This window comes from Amblyomma americanum, chromosome 2 (assembly GCF_052857255.1).
Source record: "Amblyomma americanum isolate KBUSLIRL-KWMA chromosome 2, ASM5285725v1, whole genome shotgun sequence".
Taxonomy (NCBI): Eukaryota; Metazoa; Arthropoda; class Arachnida; order Ixodida; family Ixodidae; genus Amblyomma; species Amblyomma americanum.
The window spans coordinates 40,716,631-40,733,627 of NC_135498.1; the positions used below are offsets into that span (position 1 = coordinate 40,716,631).

Genomic DNA, 16,997 nt, shown 5'->3' on the forward strand with positions numbered 1-16,997 from the left:
TCAAATTAATAGAAAAAATAGTGCACAGTCGCCTCACAAAACATGTTTATGACGTGAACGGTTTCAGTTCAGCCCAGATTGGCTTTCGTCGCGGATGATCTATATGGTCCGCGCATGGGGATCTAGAGAGTAGAATCCGGCTCTCGCTACGCAGAAGGTAAATTTCAGCCTTGGTGACTCTTGATGTAGCAAAGGCCTATGACAGCGTAGAACATACTATTTTACTTAACAGACTTGCTCTGTTACATCCTCCAACCTACAATTATGCGTGGATGTCTGAATTTCTGAAGGACAGATACTTTTACACAGAGGGAACCTTATGTTCTAATACATATTATCAATCAAGAAGTGTGCCGCAAGGATCGGTGCTATCCCCGCTCCTTTTTAATGTTTTGGTCAGTGGCATCCCCATTCGTCCTGATATAACAGTTTTTGTGCATGCAGATGACATAGCTTTTTTCGCCTCGGCCAGGGATATCCACTCCCTTTACCAGATTCTGCAGGGATATTTGGATGCTCTTGGAGTATGGTTGCACGTTATTAATTTATCTCTGAATGTCGACAAATGCGGCGTTTTGGTATTTCCTCCAGACACGCCTTTGCACATTTCATTAGTCCATCGCGCTAACCAGATTCCACAAGTGGAATCCGTTAAATACCTAGGTGTTACTAATCACCCAACATTAGATTGGAGCCTTCATATAAAGAACAATGTGTTTAAAGGAAAACGCGCTCTAGGCCGGCTGACAAGAATCGCCAACAAAAAGTTTGGGATGCGCCGCGACACATTATTGTTACTATGCAAAGCCTATGTAAGACCTATACTTGAATTTGGTAGCATTTTGTTCCCTGGTAGCCCAAACTATAAGATTCAACCCTGAATCTTACCGGAAAGGCGCGCTCTACTCTATGTCTTGGTCACCCACAATCAGTTTCAAACGCCCTGCTTTATCTGGAAGCCCGTATCCCTGATCTAAATTCCCGCTTTCAAATACTCATGGTGCGGACTTTCTTCAGGTCGTTGAACCCGATGACTGATGTCAGTACTCCTATTTTTGTGTTTCAGCCGGCCTTATTCTTTTCTCATCTTTGGCCACGGTATCAAATGCCACAAATTCCGTTAACGCAGAACCTTTTAACACCGATTGGTGTTGATCTCAGTTCTTTGCAGTGGGTTGATGACACGCCGGCAGCAGTGGAATTACATTTTGACCCCATCTTTTCATTTCATGCGAAACACCTCGCAAACATTCTAAACGGTCTTCTCTCTGATCATATAGAGGAATACCCCCATCATGCGGTGCTTTCTACCGATGCATCCGTCAGCTGCCAAAAAGCTGCAGTTGGCATCTTTTCGCAGGATTTGGCATGGAGCTATTCTGTCCGCATCGCAGATTATATTCCTATATTCTTTGAGGAATTGTTGGCTCTTTGAATGGCCCTGCACAAAATTTCATGTCATGTGTCTCACGTTATTATCCTCGCTGATTGTTTGTCAGTTTTAGTCTCCCTTGAAACTTCACAAAAAAAAAGATTTTTTGAGCCGTTCCCTGCGATTTTTTGTCCCATGCAACTTGAATTAAGGAAGTCCGTTTTGTCTGGGTCCCTGGCCATGCAGGTATTCATTTAAATGAGGTGGCTGATTACTTAGCAAGGTCGGTTCTTGACGGGTCAGTGACACATCCTGTCCCGAATTTCAGCCTGCTGGCGATTTCCAGGTTTCATCGGTTCCTACATATATCAGCCAGGTTACGAGATCCCTTACTAAATACCACTGACTATCAGCACTTAGCATATAATTGGAACATCCGTTCGTGTAAATCCAGGCTGTGTAAGGTAACAATGACGCGGTTGCGGTGCAGGATTCCAAGTTTGAATTTATATCTATGCAGTTGTGGGTTGGCACCGACGAACCTATGTGACGCATGTGGGAAAGTTGAATCTTTAGACCATTTTCTCCTCTACTGCCCAAGGTTCGCACTTCAGAGAAAGATTTACCTGGAGGTCCCTCTCTCCAGGTTAGGGCTCCCTTTATCTTTGCCAGTATTATTATCGTTTGGTGCGAACGCCAAGGGATTTGCATTGGGTTCTATTTGTGGGTTTCTCCACGATTACATAATTGCAACTGGTAGGTTGATGTGCTAATTCTTTTAAAGTTCTACGAGCTCTTCTCTTTTCACCAAAATGCTGTCTGTTATTTAACTGTCAATATTGTTCCGTTGTTTTTATTCATTGATTTTTCAAAATTCACGATTGGTGCTACAATTTTGTCATCATCTTCCATGGAAACTTCTTTGTTTATTCTACTACACCTTGGCCAATCCCCCCGCGTGGGTATGTGCCATGTACCTGGGGCGAAGAAGACGAAGAAGAAGAAGAAGAAGAAGAAGCGAGCAGCGCGCGACGACCCCACGAGAGGAGCGTGCCTTAACCACGTCGCCCCAGTGCTCCGATGGCCGTGAACACCGGGGCCGTGGCGCTCATCTACTGCTACTACGCGGCAGTGATGCTTCTGGCCTTCTGGTCACGCAGCAGAGAGCACTCCGACACCGAGCACGCTACGCGAACAGTCACCGAGGGCCACCGCAGGCATGAGGTCCATAAGAGCCTGCCACTTCTCCTGGGCGTTGGGTCCATGACCGGTGAGCCGACGGAGGAATGACGTAGCCGCTGTGCGGACGTGGTCCTAAGGCGCCTGCATGCCCACGCGTCCGATTGGGACGATGGCTACGGTTGTGTCGAGCCCGAGACGTCACTTTTTTCTCAAAGACTGCGTAAACCTCTGGTATGGACAGGAAGCCGGTAATTGTTGTCGAGGCCCGGTTAGGCCTAGTGGGCTGGATGCGAGGAGACTAGAAGGAGACGGCTCACTCCCACGAGTGACAGACAAGTGACTTTATTTGCACGCTAGCACGATCACACACAGGATACACATAGAGGGCGCTGCCCTACAGACCAGAGGTTGGAAGTCTTTTAGCGACCTCTGCATATGTGTTCCCGATGTAAGACTTCTGTGCTTCCCAGCTCTTCATGAAGGCGCCATGGCCCTTATAGCCGAAATGTGGCCTCTCGAACACTAAGGTGCCGAAAATTGAGACGGGCGGAAAATCTCTCGAGATTTATCGGCCTCTCCGGGCATAATAAGTGGCCACGATAACGGCATAGAAGTACCATGTCCCCCGCTCCGGCTTATGGATGACTTACAGATTATTTTTCTCCCCCTCTGTATTTCTGCCCAGCTACTTGGGTTGGAGGCGGCTACCTCAACGGAACAGCGGAAGCAGTGTTCAAGAACGGCATTCTGTACTGTCATACACCGCTGGGCTACGCAGTCAGTCTGGTTATAGGTAAGCGGGAAGTGTGCTTTGTGGACTGCGTCCGCCAAGGCATGAAGGGGCGGGGCGACTGCGTTTCGATGGAAGCAAAACTTAAAAAGGCGCCCCCGTGCTGTGCTATGTCAGCGCACGTTAAAGATCCCCAGGTGGTCGAAATTTTACCGGAGCCCTCCACTACGGCACCTCTTTCACTTTTTTCGTTCACTCCCACCGGTTCTACCGTTACCTCACGACGGGGCTGTGGTGTCCACCGTAAAGTAGGACAGTTGCAGCGCCTTTAGTTTCCTCAAAACCAATTTGCATTTCTGTCTCCTCTCAGAAGGGAATGTTTATCGCGCATTTCCTTTACTCATAGCCCGCCTTCCACTCCCGAGTGTGATGATGATAATGATGATATATGATGGTGTGTTGAGTGCCTTCATGCTCTTTTCTTTCCTTCAGGTGGAACTTTCTTCACTGACAAGATGCGCGCCCTGAAACCGGTGACCATGCTGGATCCATTCCAGCACCGCTACGGCCGCTGGATGGCGCTGCTGCTCTGCTTCCCAGCCGTCGCCGGAGAGGTCTTATGGACTGCTGCCGTACTGGCTGCGCTAGGTGAGGACTAGGGAGCCTACATGTCGCGCAGGTATGTAGGCTCCCTAGTGAGGACGGTTGGCTGGCGCCACCTTGTGAGCGCAACATGTGTTTGACTGCCGTCAAGTCACTATACGCAGTGCAGTTTTTCTTAGTTCTTGCAAGAAATTGTAGAGGGGAGCTCACTAGTTGTATATGGGCGCTCGGAGTTGCCGTGACCGAAAGAACCAGCGAGCTTTCGGCAGGCGAAGAAATCTGGAGCCTGTAAGGGGTCATAGTAATTAATGGCTTTGTAAACGGTGCGCATTCTTCGCCTCAATCACCGAATTGCAGCAGGCCTGATTGGCAAACTCCGTTATGATATCGTAACGAACGATATTTGGGCAGCCTTCTTCGTTCATAAAAAGCAGTGAGTGTAGCCTTGCTTTGCGCAGAATTATCGGGGGCGTCTGAATAATATGCTCAATGCTGCACTTCCGTGCTGTCACCCCGGAATATCCTCGTTTGTTGAAGTCAGTGACTCGCTCGCAGGCGACACGGCGGCTGTCATCTTGGAAGTGGAGATGCGTTTCTTCGTCGTGACCTCCGCTATGGTCGTCTTCTTCTACACCTCGATGGGCGGCTTCTACGCAGTCGCGCGCACTGACATTCTCCAGATACTCGCCACTGCCGTCTGTCTGGCAAGTGTCTTTCTTCACTGTAACCCAAGCAGCCCTTCAGCATGGCTGCAGCGCAAATGTGTACCGCACTACGGGCATCAAATGAAATGCGAACGGCAGGATTGATTGAGAACTTGCATTATTGATCAGTCATTCCTACAGCGCGGTGAATTCTCCGCAAAAAAATTTGACGCCGCGTTTGTATGTTTAAAAAAAGTTTCTCTAGTTTTTCTTTTTGTTTTTTTTTTCTGGCTCGCTTTGTTCCGAATTCCCAAGTTATTTCAAGCCGATGCACCGTAAATTGCTAAACCACCGGGGATCACTGCGGTGGTTTCGCAGAGTCGCCAAGTAAATGCGATCAAATCATAGTCCAGGCGCCTAGGAGGTTGACGCCTTAGACATTGCGCCATGACTGCTCCATGAATTATTGCGTTTTCTGGTTGTTAGTATCGTGTAACAAAATTTAAAAAAAAAGAGTTGCATGCTATCGATTATGACAGTTCAGCGTGATCTACTTATAGCAAAAAGCGCTGCTAGATTTGCAGGCTTCTTTGTGTCCTAGTTGCTTCTTCGGTCCCGACATAACCTTTGAGTCCACCAGTCGGTATAAATGCTAGGTGCAATGCTTCGCTAAGGCGAAGAGGCCCGCTTTTGTGCGCAGTGGATCTGCGTACCTGTGTGCCTGAGACACAAGGTTGTTGGCATTGTGGGCCCTCCGGACAACGATTGGATCGGAACCACGAGATCCGCCGATCTCAGCCCACTCCTCGACCTCTTCCTGATGACCGCTCTTGGAGGCATCCCCTGGCAGGTGAATGGATGGGTGAATGAATGTATATATGTGTCAAAAAATGAGCAAAATCTCATTCCTCCCCGCCGTTTTCTCTTCCATCAATATTCCACCGACCGATATGAGTGACTGATAGGACATAGCGCAGTCTTCGAAGACTGTGATAGGTAGAGGCACTACTATTTAATGCATCCAGGCTGGATTTGTTAATGTTGAAAGGAAAAAAATTAAACGCGGTTGAAACTATTTTTTGTGCCGGGATTCGCAGCCTGACAACGTCCTAGATAAGAAAAAGTCCAGACCAAACGTTGGCTTTCGAAGATGTTACTTCTCTTCCTGATATGCTTGTTTTTTTTTCTACAACAAAGAAAGAACCTTTAATGGTCAGCATGCTGAAACTCATGGCTGAATCCCCTCCTGGTGTGCGACGATATCCCTAGTCCAGCTTTTTCGGGTAATAATTTCGAAAATTGCAAAATTGTAGGACACTGTTATGGAAATATTGAAGGTAACAGTCCATTATCCTGATATGCAGCCAAATCTTTCTTTTAAAGTGTTTCCAGCGATCCCGTCGAACAGTTAAGACTGCCATAGAAAACCAAAGGGAACGCTTTTGCCGACAGGAAAAACTTTAATCGGGAAAAAATACAAGAGTGCCGTCAGGTGATCTGTGGATATATTGATTGTTACAGTGAAATCTTACATCATGTGCAAAAATTGCTCATAAACGGTTTTCCGCTCAAAAATGCTTTTGTCCAAAATTTGCCGGGTATGTTTCCCACGCTGCACTCGTGACGCAGGTGTACTTCCAGCGCGTGCTTAGCTGCCAAACTGACTTCGACGCCCGCATGCTCTCCTACCTGTCGGCCACGGGATGCATCTTCCTGGCCATCCCACCGGCCGTCATCGGCGCCGCAGCCAAGACTGCTAGTGAGTGCCTTCTGCGTCCACGTAAATGCGGCTGAGCGAAGATTTGCGCCCACATCTTCGCCTTTCGAGTGGGCGTTCGTGCGGCTCCACCCACCGACTGTTGCCTAGCTGAGAGGAGCTAACAATATTTCTCTCGGGTAAACAGCTGACTTGTACACACTCAGATTTCGCACAGGGGCGACATTTTTAGTCAGTTTTGTTTCGCAATACGTCTGGGCGGGGCACCTGCCAGATTTCGGCCAGAAATAACTGGATGCAGTCTGATGAAGATAACGCGTTGACCCCTTTCTTTCTTGTGCTGCGCAACCTTACTGCCTGGTAGATGTTCCCAACGGGACACTGTGGAAGACCCCGTTCAATTGGTTTCAATTGGTTTTCTTGCTCTTTCTGGCTATGCTGACGTTTGTCCAGCAATAAAAAATGAACTTCTCGGTGAGAAAATTTGATTTAAAAATTTTTCTGCCAGTCGATTCAAGCCTAGGACACCCTTACCGAAAAGGACGGGTCTCCAGCGTTTTCAAGTGAATGTCAATGCAGCTTAGCCTCCGGGATCCGTGCCAGAAAATAGATGTCGACGCACGCATTTTAGTTGTGAAATCGGCCGATGGCGGCGACACCTGTGTTTTTTTTCTAGCTTAAAAAAGGTCTTTTCGAGGAAAGTGGTCTCTGATTGGATCGCGGTACCCTGTCGATACCGGTTAACTTCAGTTTGTCGTCCCTTGAGGCACTAGGAGCATAAACTCACAAGGGTGCTTAAGCTGTAAAAGAGTTCGCTACCGCGAAGTTTGCACTATCCTGATGGACCACCCCTGCGTACTTTTTTTCCTCGGGCATGCCACACAGCGAGAACAATGACTGAGACGAGCAACTACTGGCAAGATCGTCTCGTAAATATGTGTGCTATTGACAGATCGCATTATAGCCCCTAATGCACAAATTGTATTCAGAAAGCATTGCTTTTTAATTGTGTTTGCTAGCAAAAAAGTGCCATTACTTTTATAATTAGCCGGCTTACATTCAGCGGGAAACAAAGCCACCAACATCAGCCCCGCCATGAGGCAGCCGTGAAAGTATTTTGCCTGAAAAATTATCGTTAAACTACGAATACCTTTGTCAAGGACAACAATTAAACGTGACGTTAAGCGAACATGATCAGAGCAGCGTGACCAGTCTCTGTACGAAAGCATCCGTGTGTATGTCTCGTAAAGCTTTTTCTATGCACGCTTTTTTTCAGACTTCACAGCAGCTGGCTACCTTGGACCGTACAATCTACGCACCCAGGACACAGTCAGAGTGCTGCCCTACTCCATATACTTTCTGACCTCGGGCCTGGTCTCCATCCTGGGCTTGCTCGGCATCACAGCGGCCATCATGTCCTCCGTGGACTCGTCCATGCTCAGCGCTTCCTTGCTGGTGACCAAGAACATCTACCAGGCCATTGTCCGGCCCACGGTAAGTGTTTTTAGACAGGTACACTCGTTAGAGGCAGGCGCAGATCTGGGGCCGTATTACAGAACTGTGAAATAGCAAAGCTGTCAAAAACGGCTCAATTAACCTCACTCTTGTTGGTAGGCGGTGGCCGGCGGCCATTTTTATTTTTTGCGTCATGGGTGGCTGCAGGCTACGTCATGGATGTGCCAGAAGTGGTGACGTTGCACACCTAATTATGCAGGCGCAAATTGACAGTTTTTTTGTAACAGCCTCAAGGCGGTCAATTTGACCGTTGCGTTTGTGACAGAAAATGGCGGCGGTGTATTGGATGATACGACTGAGGCGACTGTGCCGGCACGAGCAACGGCGAAGGAGGGCGCACGAAGACGCGTCTGACTTGCCGGACGAGCTGTTTCGACGCCTTTTTCAAAAAGACTGGAAAAGCAGACTGTGGAGTGGCTATGCGATGAACTCGCCGATGAACTGGGAGGTTTGCGTGCGAGCGCGCTGTCGGTGCGGCTGCAGGTGCTGTGTACACTGCGGTTCTTTGCTACCGGCGGCTTTCAAGCTGCCGTTGGTAACGAGGCGCACGTCGGCATCGCACAACCGATGGTAAGCAGATGCGTGCGGCAGGTGTTGGAGGCAATCTGCAAAGTTAGCGCGCAGAAGGGGTGGGTTCCCGCGGTCACCTCTGTGCCACAGCTACATATAAATAAAACACGCTTATATTGGCAAAACACTTTTTTTTTTCAGCAGATAGCACTTCGTGGTTGTCTTCTATTTCCCTAGGGAAAAGAAACAGATAACCACATATCACATACTGGAACACCTCGCCTTTTGGCATTTGTCATCGATCGAAAGAGCCGAACAACACAGACTTCAACAAGTTGTCTTCGTCGATTTCGTACCAAGCGCTCCTTGCAAGTTCGCTCGGTAGGCACTTAGCCTTCACTGCATTCGTTCCAATTTTTCTGAGCGCTTAGGTCAACCGCACAGTAGCTTGATTTCAGGCGCCGCGTAAAAAAAAAACAATAACACGGCGTGGAATCGGCTGCTTTCGTGCAAAGCGGCCTGACGTTTTACCGCTGTCAGCGCTTCCCCGCGGCAGCAAAAGTTACCCACCAGCAAATTTAATAGCACAACTTCTAACCCTTTTTTTGTTTTGCTTAATGTTTTCTAACATTAAACACAATGTTTTGGCAAAATAAAATATTAGTTGTTTTCATTGCCGCATATTTCATGTATTTTTTACAAAAATTTAGCAGACGGCCCCTCGCTGTGCAAATAAATGCTCTCTGGGCGCCGCCCTGCTGTAATTGGCTGATTCCTCGTTGCGTCACGCGGCGACGTGTCTTCGTTTCGTCCTTTTTACGTCCCTGCCAATAACTTTTGACAGAATTTGTCACAGTTCCGTAATACGGCCCCTGGTCGTGCGTGGATTGAGCTTGCACCCAGGGAGCATTTGAGTAAAAAAAAGGGGGGGGGGGGGGGCAAAATGGGCCGAGCGAGATACATGTTCACTCATAGCATGCAGCGTGATGATCAGCTGTTGTCCGTCATGGTGCGGTTCTTCCTTGTGCTTATTTCAGGCTTCTGATGCCGAAGTAGCCCTGGTCTTGCGCATGATGGTGTTCTTGATCGGGTCGTGGGCCACGTACCTGGCGCTGTCCGTGGAGTCCGTGTTCGAGGTGTGGTCGCTCTCTTCAGAAGTGGTCTACGTGTTGCTGTTCCCGCAGCTGCTGTGCCTGTTGTACTTCAAGCACAGCAACACGTACGGCTCATTGACCGGTAGGCGAAGACAGCTTGTAGATCTTGTAGAGCTTGCAGACGAGGTCCGGTGCACACAGCCTAGTATGCTGTCAGGAAAAGACTAAACTGCCGTGCTCTTGGCCGGTTTTGTAAATTTGTGCGAGTCGGACTTGACGCGTCGAAGTGTCGGTGTAATATTCTCGTAGTTCAAATAACAGCCGATTTGCACCGGTTGCGTATTTTGTGCAGTCTGAACAATTTTCCATTAAATCAAACTGCTTCACTATCCAGGCGATATTTTACTTGCATTGCCCCATTGTCTGTCATAAACTGTTTTGTTTCGCGCAGATTAGGTAGAATCGTGCTTGTTTTAAAATTTCACGTTAAACACGCGCTTGCTCGTCGATGGTTGGGCCCTCGAGGGAGTCAGTCTTTCGTTGCTGGACGGTGTAAAAGACGAGAGGCAACGAAGAAATCGCTGTCTGGCATTTGAAAACAGCTGGCTTGGATGCGTAGCGGTTCAGGTGGGCGCGGACTTTTTAGAGAAAAAAAATAACATCAACTGGTGACTTGTACAAGCAACGGGTGAATTACAGAAATAGAAGCGCATATTTTTTTTTTTTGCCTATGGCACTGCAGGTGAGAAGACTGGCCCTGTTTTGTCAGAAAGGGACTATCGCCAATTTTTATGTTGCCAGTGCTCACCTAAGGGGCCAGGACATCGAAAGGTAGCAAAAAAAATTTGAAATGAGGCTAGTGGTAAATGGAAATTGCACATGTGCCGTTCTAGAGACTGAAAGAGGAAAAGCGTGGAGAAAAGGACAAATACGTGCTGACATTCGTCTAACGGTGATGCTCCATATATGCGGACACTCACGCGGCGGCGTCAAGCGCTACCAGCGAGCGAGCTGAAGGTCAAGATGAGTGTCGAGGCGCCAGTCGGGCGCTCGATCTACAATATAGAGCCACTGCGCTCCAGCTGTATGTGCAGAATTACTCGCTGCGCATATTCTCACTTCCAGAGTTGCAGTCACCCAATGTAAGGTCAGAAGTCAAAGGTCAACAAATGAAGGTCATGGGTAAAGGGTTCGACATAATTGTACCACATATGGTCATATAAGGCTATCCTTGGTTGGAATGAAAGTCGTTCAAGGTTGTTGTGCTGCCGCCCACTTACTAGGAGATCCAAGGGGAGTTTACGAGAGTTTCTACTAAGCCGCAGTGCGCAGTCACCCAACGGAAGCAGACTTAACTCGTGAATCCGTGCGCGCCGGCTTGGTCATCGCCGCTACCGCCGCCGTAGAGAAAAAAATTGGCAGTGGCTTGGCTAACCCTGGAATTCAGCGAAAAGCAAGTACACTTGCTAAGCGTCTGAGGCTCGTCCATGGCCACTCCGCTACACGCTCGCTACAGCCGTTCTATATATACCCACACGACCACGCGTGATGGCACTCCCATCGGATGCCATCACGTGGCTTCACATCACCCCGTCGGATGTTCTTCGGAAGGTCAAAGGTCAAACCAAAGGTCACATAATGTCCGGTCTGAGGTGAAAGGTCAACTGAAGGTCATGGGTCAAGGGCTCGACACCATAACTGTACCACATATGATCATACACGGCTATCCTTGGTTGGGCTGAAGGTCTTTCAAGGTCGTTGTGCTGCCTACCCGAAGACTGCTTTACCTAGCGTAGTGAAGCTTTTCACTTTAAAAAATTTGCCCTGGCTATGAGACGGTCCCAACGCTATGAGACGGTCGTCGCCGCGCCGCCTCGTCGGTCTTTTTCGCCCACATAGAGCTCACTATTAATGCTAACATGCGGTAATAATGGTCCGTTAGAGTGGGAGAGTTTATAATAATGTTAGACGAACGGAGTCGATAGCATCTGGTAACCAGATGAAGTGATTAGGTTACGGAATTAGCTGGCGTACAGATCGCCTTTAGGGCTTTCTGTGGGCCTGGTTGATACATCACTACTAGGCAATGAAAGCCCAAACGTAGACACTAAAGTAACAAAAATAGCCGGAACATGAGCAATCCTTTATTACTCTCCTCTCTACGTGATGGCTGCACTTGCTCCCACTATCGTTAGCAGTACAGATGGCGCCACAGAAACTGGAGACATGTGAAGCCTTTGCCTCGTAGTGGAGTAATTGGGCGGCTGTTAATTGCTTTGGTGATGAATGCGGACTCACAAATGAGATAAGTTGAAGGCGCACCGTCCGTACTGACCTTTCTCGCATTCGAAATTCTCATGACCTTTTTCCACTGCGCAAGAGAGCATAAAATACGCTACTCTGCATGGCGATCCATAAAGCTCTTACTTTATACAGCAGAGCGAGCCCTCAGTTTTGGTTCATCAGTAATCTTCGTCGGTACATAGGCATGCCAGGAGCTTTGTGTATGTGCCTCGATTTCACCAACAACACAGAAGCCTCATCATATTGCGTTCAGAATGTCTTAGTGTTTGCAAGGCAAAGGGTATTTCATGGCATGGTATGGACCTCCTGCATGTTTGTAAACAAACGAGGTGGCGCTGCAGTCGCTAGCGAGCTCGTGGTAGGCAAAAGGTCGGGGAGTGGCGTCGCGGATAGGTGTGCGCGGGTTTTCAAGGCTTGTAGGCGCGTTTCCGGTTTCTGCGAATCACAGCAATAGTCGATGCTTCCAACTTAGTAATTTGTCGAAGTACACGAGCTCGCGTTGTCCACGTGCGGCCTATAAAGAGAAATAGTTTGCCACTGTGTATTGTATATATGGTTAGTAGTAAACATGTAGAAAGCGTTCCTGCCGTTTATTTACGCGCTAGGCATTGAACAAAACAAGTTTTGACACTCTGCACTAGCCGGAATGATTTTACTTCGGGACAGTAGTGAGGGGAAGTGCTGGCGTTGTTTCGCCGGAGCAGACATGCGCTCATCGTCTGCTGACATACGTACGTGTCGCGCTGCGCGAAAAGTGGGGACAGAGTCGTGTCCCCGATCTCCTGTCTCGCTTAGCGCTGTTTTTAGCCGCATGACCACGCACCAGCCAGGCCGACTTGTCCTCTTGTTAAGCTGGTCGATTTGGTGAAAATTTTTGATTTCTAGAATTATTTCCTTTCCTAGCCCTGAAGTCTAGTTTCGTGACGAAAAAGTATAGCAAAATATTGAGTACAAATTTATAAATTACGCTTTTTAGAAGTGTGGTCGTCAAAAATTGTGAGGTAATTTCTTTGATTTCAGTGCCGCATTTCTTTGACCAAAGCGAAAGCGAAGATGCCATAAACGAGGGAATAAACTTTAAGGTTCGTTTTCTGACCTCTCACATTTTCTGCGACTGGATCACTCACCTTCGTAATTCGCATGAAAATCAAATGATTCCATTTGTCGCAAACTATTCCTGAGACGTTGAGGAGCGTAATAAATCTCTCGATTTTTTCCCTACACGTGCAGTATTGTGTTAGTTATTTTTTGTAAGAAACGTTTTCATGTAACTATCCATGCATAAGTACTGATCATATAGAAAAACAACTAATCGCGTCATCATACAGAACAGGGCTTTATGCACACGCTGGCATAAAAAAAAAAACTGCGCACTATCTACTCAATTATTTGAGACCTAGCTTGGGGGGACTTGACGACGGTGTTAATTATAATTACCCAGAACTGCGCCAGGTATAGGTATAAAGAAAAGGAATGACTGAAACTAGCGTAGGAATTTCATATTTGCACCAAGTTTAGTTACATATCACATGCATGAATAACGAAAACACTTTTCATGCCGCGTCCCCTCAATCTCGCCACGTGTCTGTTAGTAGCACGCCTGCGGCTGCTTCTTTCCAAACAAGCTTCGCGATCATGTATTACCTCATGAAACATGACACATGCATGATGCAATGAAAAAGCATATGGCGTTTAGCACACTTAAGGTACGCTATTCTAAGCACACCAACGCGACCGCGCAAGATTGGCACAACTTACCAGACTTCTTTCTACTCGAACGAAATAATTACGTCGTCATATCAAGAAACAGTTTCAAGTAACTATTAAATGTCGCAAAACGCGCCATTTAAACATGGTGTGCTATTAACAAAAAAACGCATTCCTTGGGGGCGAGTGAACCTGTCGGCGCCCCGTACACTCCGGCTCAAGGTGATAAGTACGTGTGCAGCTACATGTCTTTTTTTTTCCTTGAGCAATTATCAGCCTACTATCCTGAAGTTCAGGTGAATGAACGCAGTAACTTGCATGCATTAAGTGCATTGAGTGGCAGTGCCTATCGACTCCCAGACATCGCGCTTTACTACCGTGGCCCAATGCCTGTTAGCCAGTTTCCGAATGCGGCATTTATGCGCGAGAAACCTATCGAGGCTAATTTAATATTTTTTATGCTACTACGCGGATCCAGCAGTGACGCAGCTGGTCAATATATGCTGCTTCTGCAGTGCACAGGCTTGAAGCAGCCGCCGGTAACTGCGGCAGCTGCGGTAGGCACGGGCAAGCGGAACCTGTTTTGCCTACCATGCGAAAGTCGCTGCTAACATCAGCGCCACCGCATTTTCGTGACGTCGCGGGGTGAAGGAGGTCCATATTATAGTATATGGGGTTGAACGCCCCCTATAGCTCTCTACGTGGAGCATTAAGTGGCGCCGCAGTGGAGTGCTCCAGTCGAATTTAGACAATGATTTTCTGCGCTGGCATCTCACAGCACACTCGGATGAGGGATTTGTTAAGTCATGCATGACAAAGAAGGTAGAGACATTGAAATAAGTTTTTTTTTTCTAGTGATGTCAGCGTAGCCACTCATCGCGGCGGCTGCGTTTTTATGGAGGAAAAACGCTAAGGCGCCCGTGTGCTGTGCGATGTCAGTGCACGTTAAAGATCCCCAGGTGGTCGAAATTATTCCGGAGCCCTCCACTACGGCACCTCCTTCTTCCTTCCTTTTTTCACTCCCTCCTTTATCCCTTCCCTTACGGCGCGATTGAGGTGTCCAACGATATATGAGACAGATACTGCGCCATTTTCTTTCCCCAAAAACCAACTAGAGGACGGTACGCCGCCTTTCCTTTAATATATGCCGACGATTCCAGCCTTCATCGTCGGCTGCTGCTTCCGTTGGCTGTTGGGCGAGCCGTCTCTCGGAGTGCCGATGAGCATCACGCTTCCACTCTACGACGAAGAGCGAGGCCAGGGGTTTCCTTTGCGGCTGACCTGCATGGCGTTCGGCGTGGCAACCATCGTGATCACCTCGTACGGCGCCACGACAGTCTTCGAGAACGGCTGGTTGCCGGCGCACTACGACGTCTTCCACTGCTGCCACCATAAACAGCACGGCAGGATTCACAGTGCAGTTGGAGCCTCCCACGTCCCGGACTCTGCACACGTCCCCGCAGCCGGCCCCGTCCAGAGTGAAGCTCCCAAAGCCGTTCCCGCACCGCAGGCACGGCGGTCAAGCCGAAGTCCCAGGAAAGACTCGAAAGCCGCTGCGGAGGACGAGGCTCCTGACCCGGGCGCCAAGGACGTTGTACCTACGGACCACAAGGCCAGCACAGCTTCCAGCAAGTCCACCGCCGTGGATGCGGAAAAGGCCAGAAAAGTCAGCGGGCAAGCGGACATGGGCAAACACAGGAGAATGGCCTCCCTGGCCTTGAAACACGAGTCCAAAGGAAGCACGAACGTCGATGTGACGTGGCATCCCATGAGAAATGTCAAGTCGGAGCACGAAGCCAAGGATGAGGTCAAAGTAGATGGAAGTCAGGCGAGTGGCAGCGGGTCATCCAGGAGCAGGCGTCACCTGTCCAGGAACCGGAGCAAAACCGAGACAGCGGCAGCAGGTGGCGCCTCGAACAGCATCGCAGCCGCCCCGGAGCCCGAAGACAAGGCGCGTAAGGAACGACGGTGAGAGGTTCCCCGATCGACCACGAGTGAGCCGCGAAGCGCGCCTGTTTGAAAACTTTCTCGTATTTTTAGTTTGCCCCCGTTTCTGCTGTTCAAAGGCAAAAGACGACTTCGATGACTGCTACCAAGTGCGGCTCTGTGCGTGTTCGGCTGCAACGCTGTGAAAGCTGCGCCACGTCTGTGCACGGCCCCATGCTGAGACGATCGGCGCGTTGTGCACACGTGGCGACTAATTTTCCCGTTCAGAAAATAATCCCGTGGACTGAATTTGTCGGCTATCCTGGTACTGACTTACGGTACCTGAAATGAAGAGCAGTGCCTATTTTTCTTCATATGCAATTTCGGATCCCTACATCAGACTCGCCCCCCCCCCCCCCCCCCCCATATTGCGCGTATCCGCTTTGACAGTGTTTTAAATGTGCGTGGTTTGAAGAGCCACATTGTGTCCTACAGTTCATATGCGTATGCCTCATTTGCGTACGGAAAAGGAGAGAGTTACTGTTCAGCGCTGATAGACTCTATGATGCTTACGTGGCTATCTTAAAATTCGACCACGAACGCTGTCTTACCTAGGCAATACATAGCTGCAGGGTGGTGTTGATTCTCGTGGTATTCATTACGATTACAGCACACCCATGAATTTTGAATACTTGGGCGCCTGAGTAAAGTATAACTGCCTTGCGGTAATCGTTTTTATTCGTTTTCAGCGAATACTGGTTTTCCCAGCATCGCTTCGCGTTCGTTTCTTGCACATCGGTGCCATTGTTACAGCGTTGTAAGGTTGTCTATTTAGGTGATTAATGCGCGACCGCTTTTTCTGGCCTCTAAGTGTCACTTGGAAAAGTGAGTTGCATCCTTAGAGGTCTTGTTGCACTGGCCCAAAGTCATCTATCCTCTCAAATTCAACAAACGCGTGCTTTCGTTCTCGTAACTGCCAGCCACTGAGTCTTGGCTGCCTGTGCTAACACCATATTCCTGACATCAAAGTTGAACAGAAATTGTTTAAATCTGAAAGTTTGCGTTTCGTGCATGTTGCCGCTATATGCGGCCTGGCTTGTCTATACCCAGACATTCGAAGATCTGCTGCCACCTGCTTGAAATCCGCTTATTCGATAACGCCATGATGTCGCACAGAAATACCATCAGCACGGGGGAAACTCCAGTTTACCGCCTCAAAACCAGCATTACAGATGCTGTGACTTCTCGCCAATCTCAATAACCCAAATATAAGTACTAAAATGAATCTGCCGCTTTCGGGGCAGATGCTATGGAAAGGAAAATGATAGGTGTAACGTCAAGAGACCGTAAGCAGGCAGAGTGGGTGAGGAAACAAGCACGGGTTAAAGGCACCCTAGAAGAAATCATGAGGAAGAAATTGGAATGGGCAGGGCATGTGATGCGAAGGCGAGATAACCACTGGTCCTTAAGGGTAACGGAGTGGATTCCAAGAGAAAGCAAGCATACCAGGGGGTGACACAAAGTAAGGGTGATTATTATTATTATTATTATTATTATTATTATTATTATTATTATTATTATTATTATTATTATTATTATTATTATTATTATTGCCTATGCATTGCCTGTATATTGTGAATATACGTTGAGTTGTACTGAGTACTACGAATATTATGCACAATAGGTATAGGGC

The 16,997-nt window shown here is 48.3% G+C and overlaps 1 protein-coding gene and 1 pseudogene across 2 annotated transcripts; both read left to right on the plus strand.

Annotated features, from left to right (window-relative positions):
* The first annotated feature begins 2,452 nt into the window (after window positions 1-2,452).
* Window positions 2,453-3,943, plus strand: LOC144119641 (high-affinity choline transporter 1 pseudogene; annotated as a pseudogene). Its single transcript, XR_013312400.1, has 3 exons — window positions 2,453-2,642; window positions 3,240-3,347; window positions 3,777-3,943. The product of XR_013312400.1 is annotated as a high-affinity choline transporter 1 pseudogene (transcript).
* A 1,315-nt stretch (window positions 3,944-5,258) lies between these two features.
* On the plus strand, window positions 5,259-15,701 carry LOC144118500 (high-affinity choline transporter 1-like). The gene is made up of 5 exons (XM_077651423.1): window positions 5,259-5,381; window positions 6,161-6,290; window positions 7,525-7,742; window positions 9,311-9,509; window positions 14,539-15,701. Exons 1-5 carry the CDS (start codon window positions 5,352-5,354, stop codon window positions 15,348-15,350), a joined length of 1,389 nt encoding a protein of 462 aa, XP_077507549.1. The 5' UTR covers window positions 5,259-5,351; the 3' UTR covers window positions 15,351-15,701.
* The last annotated feature ends 1,296 nt before the right edge of the window (window positions 15,702-16,997 follow it).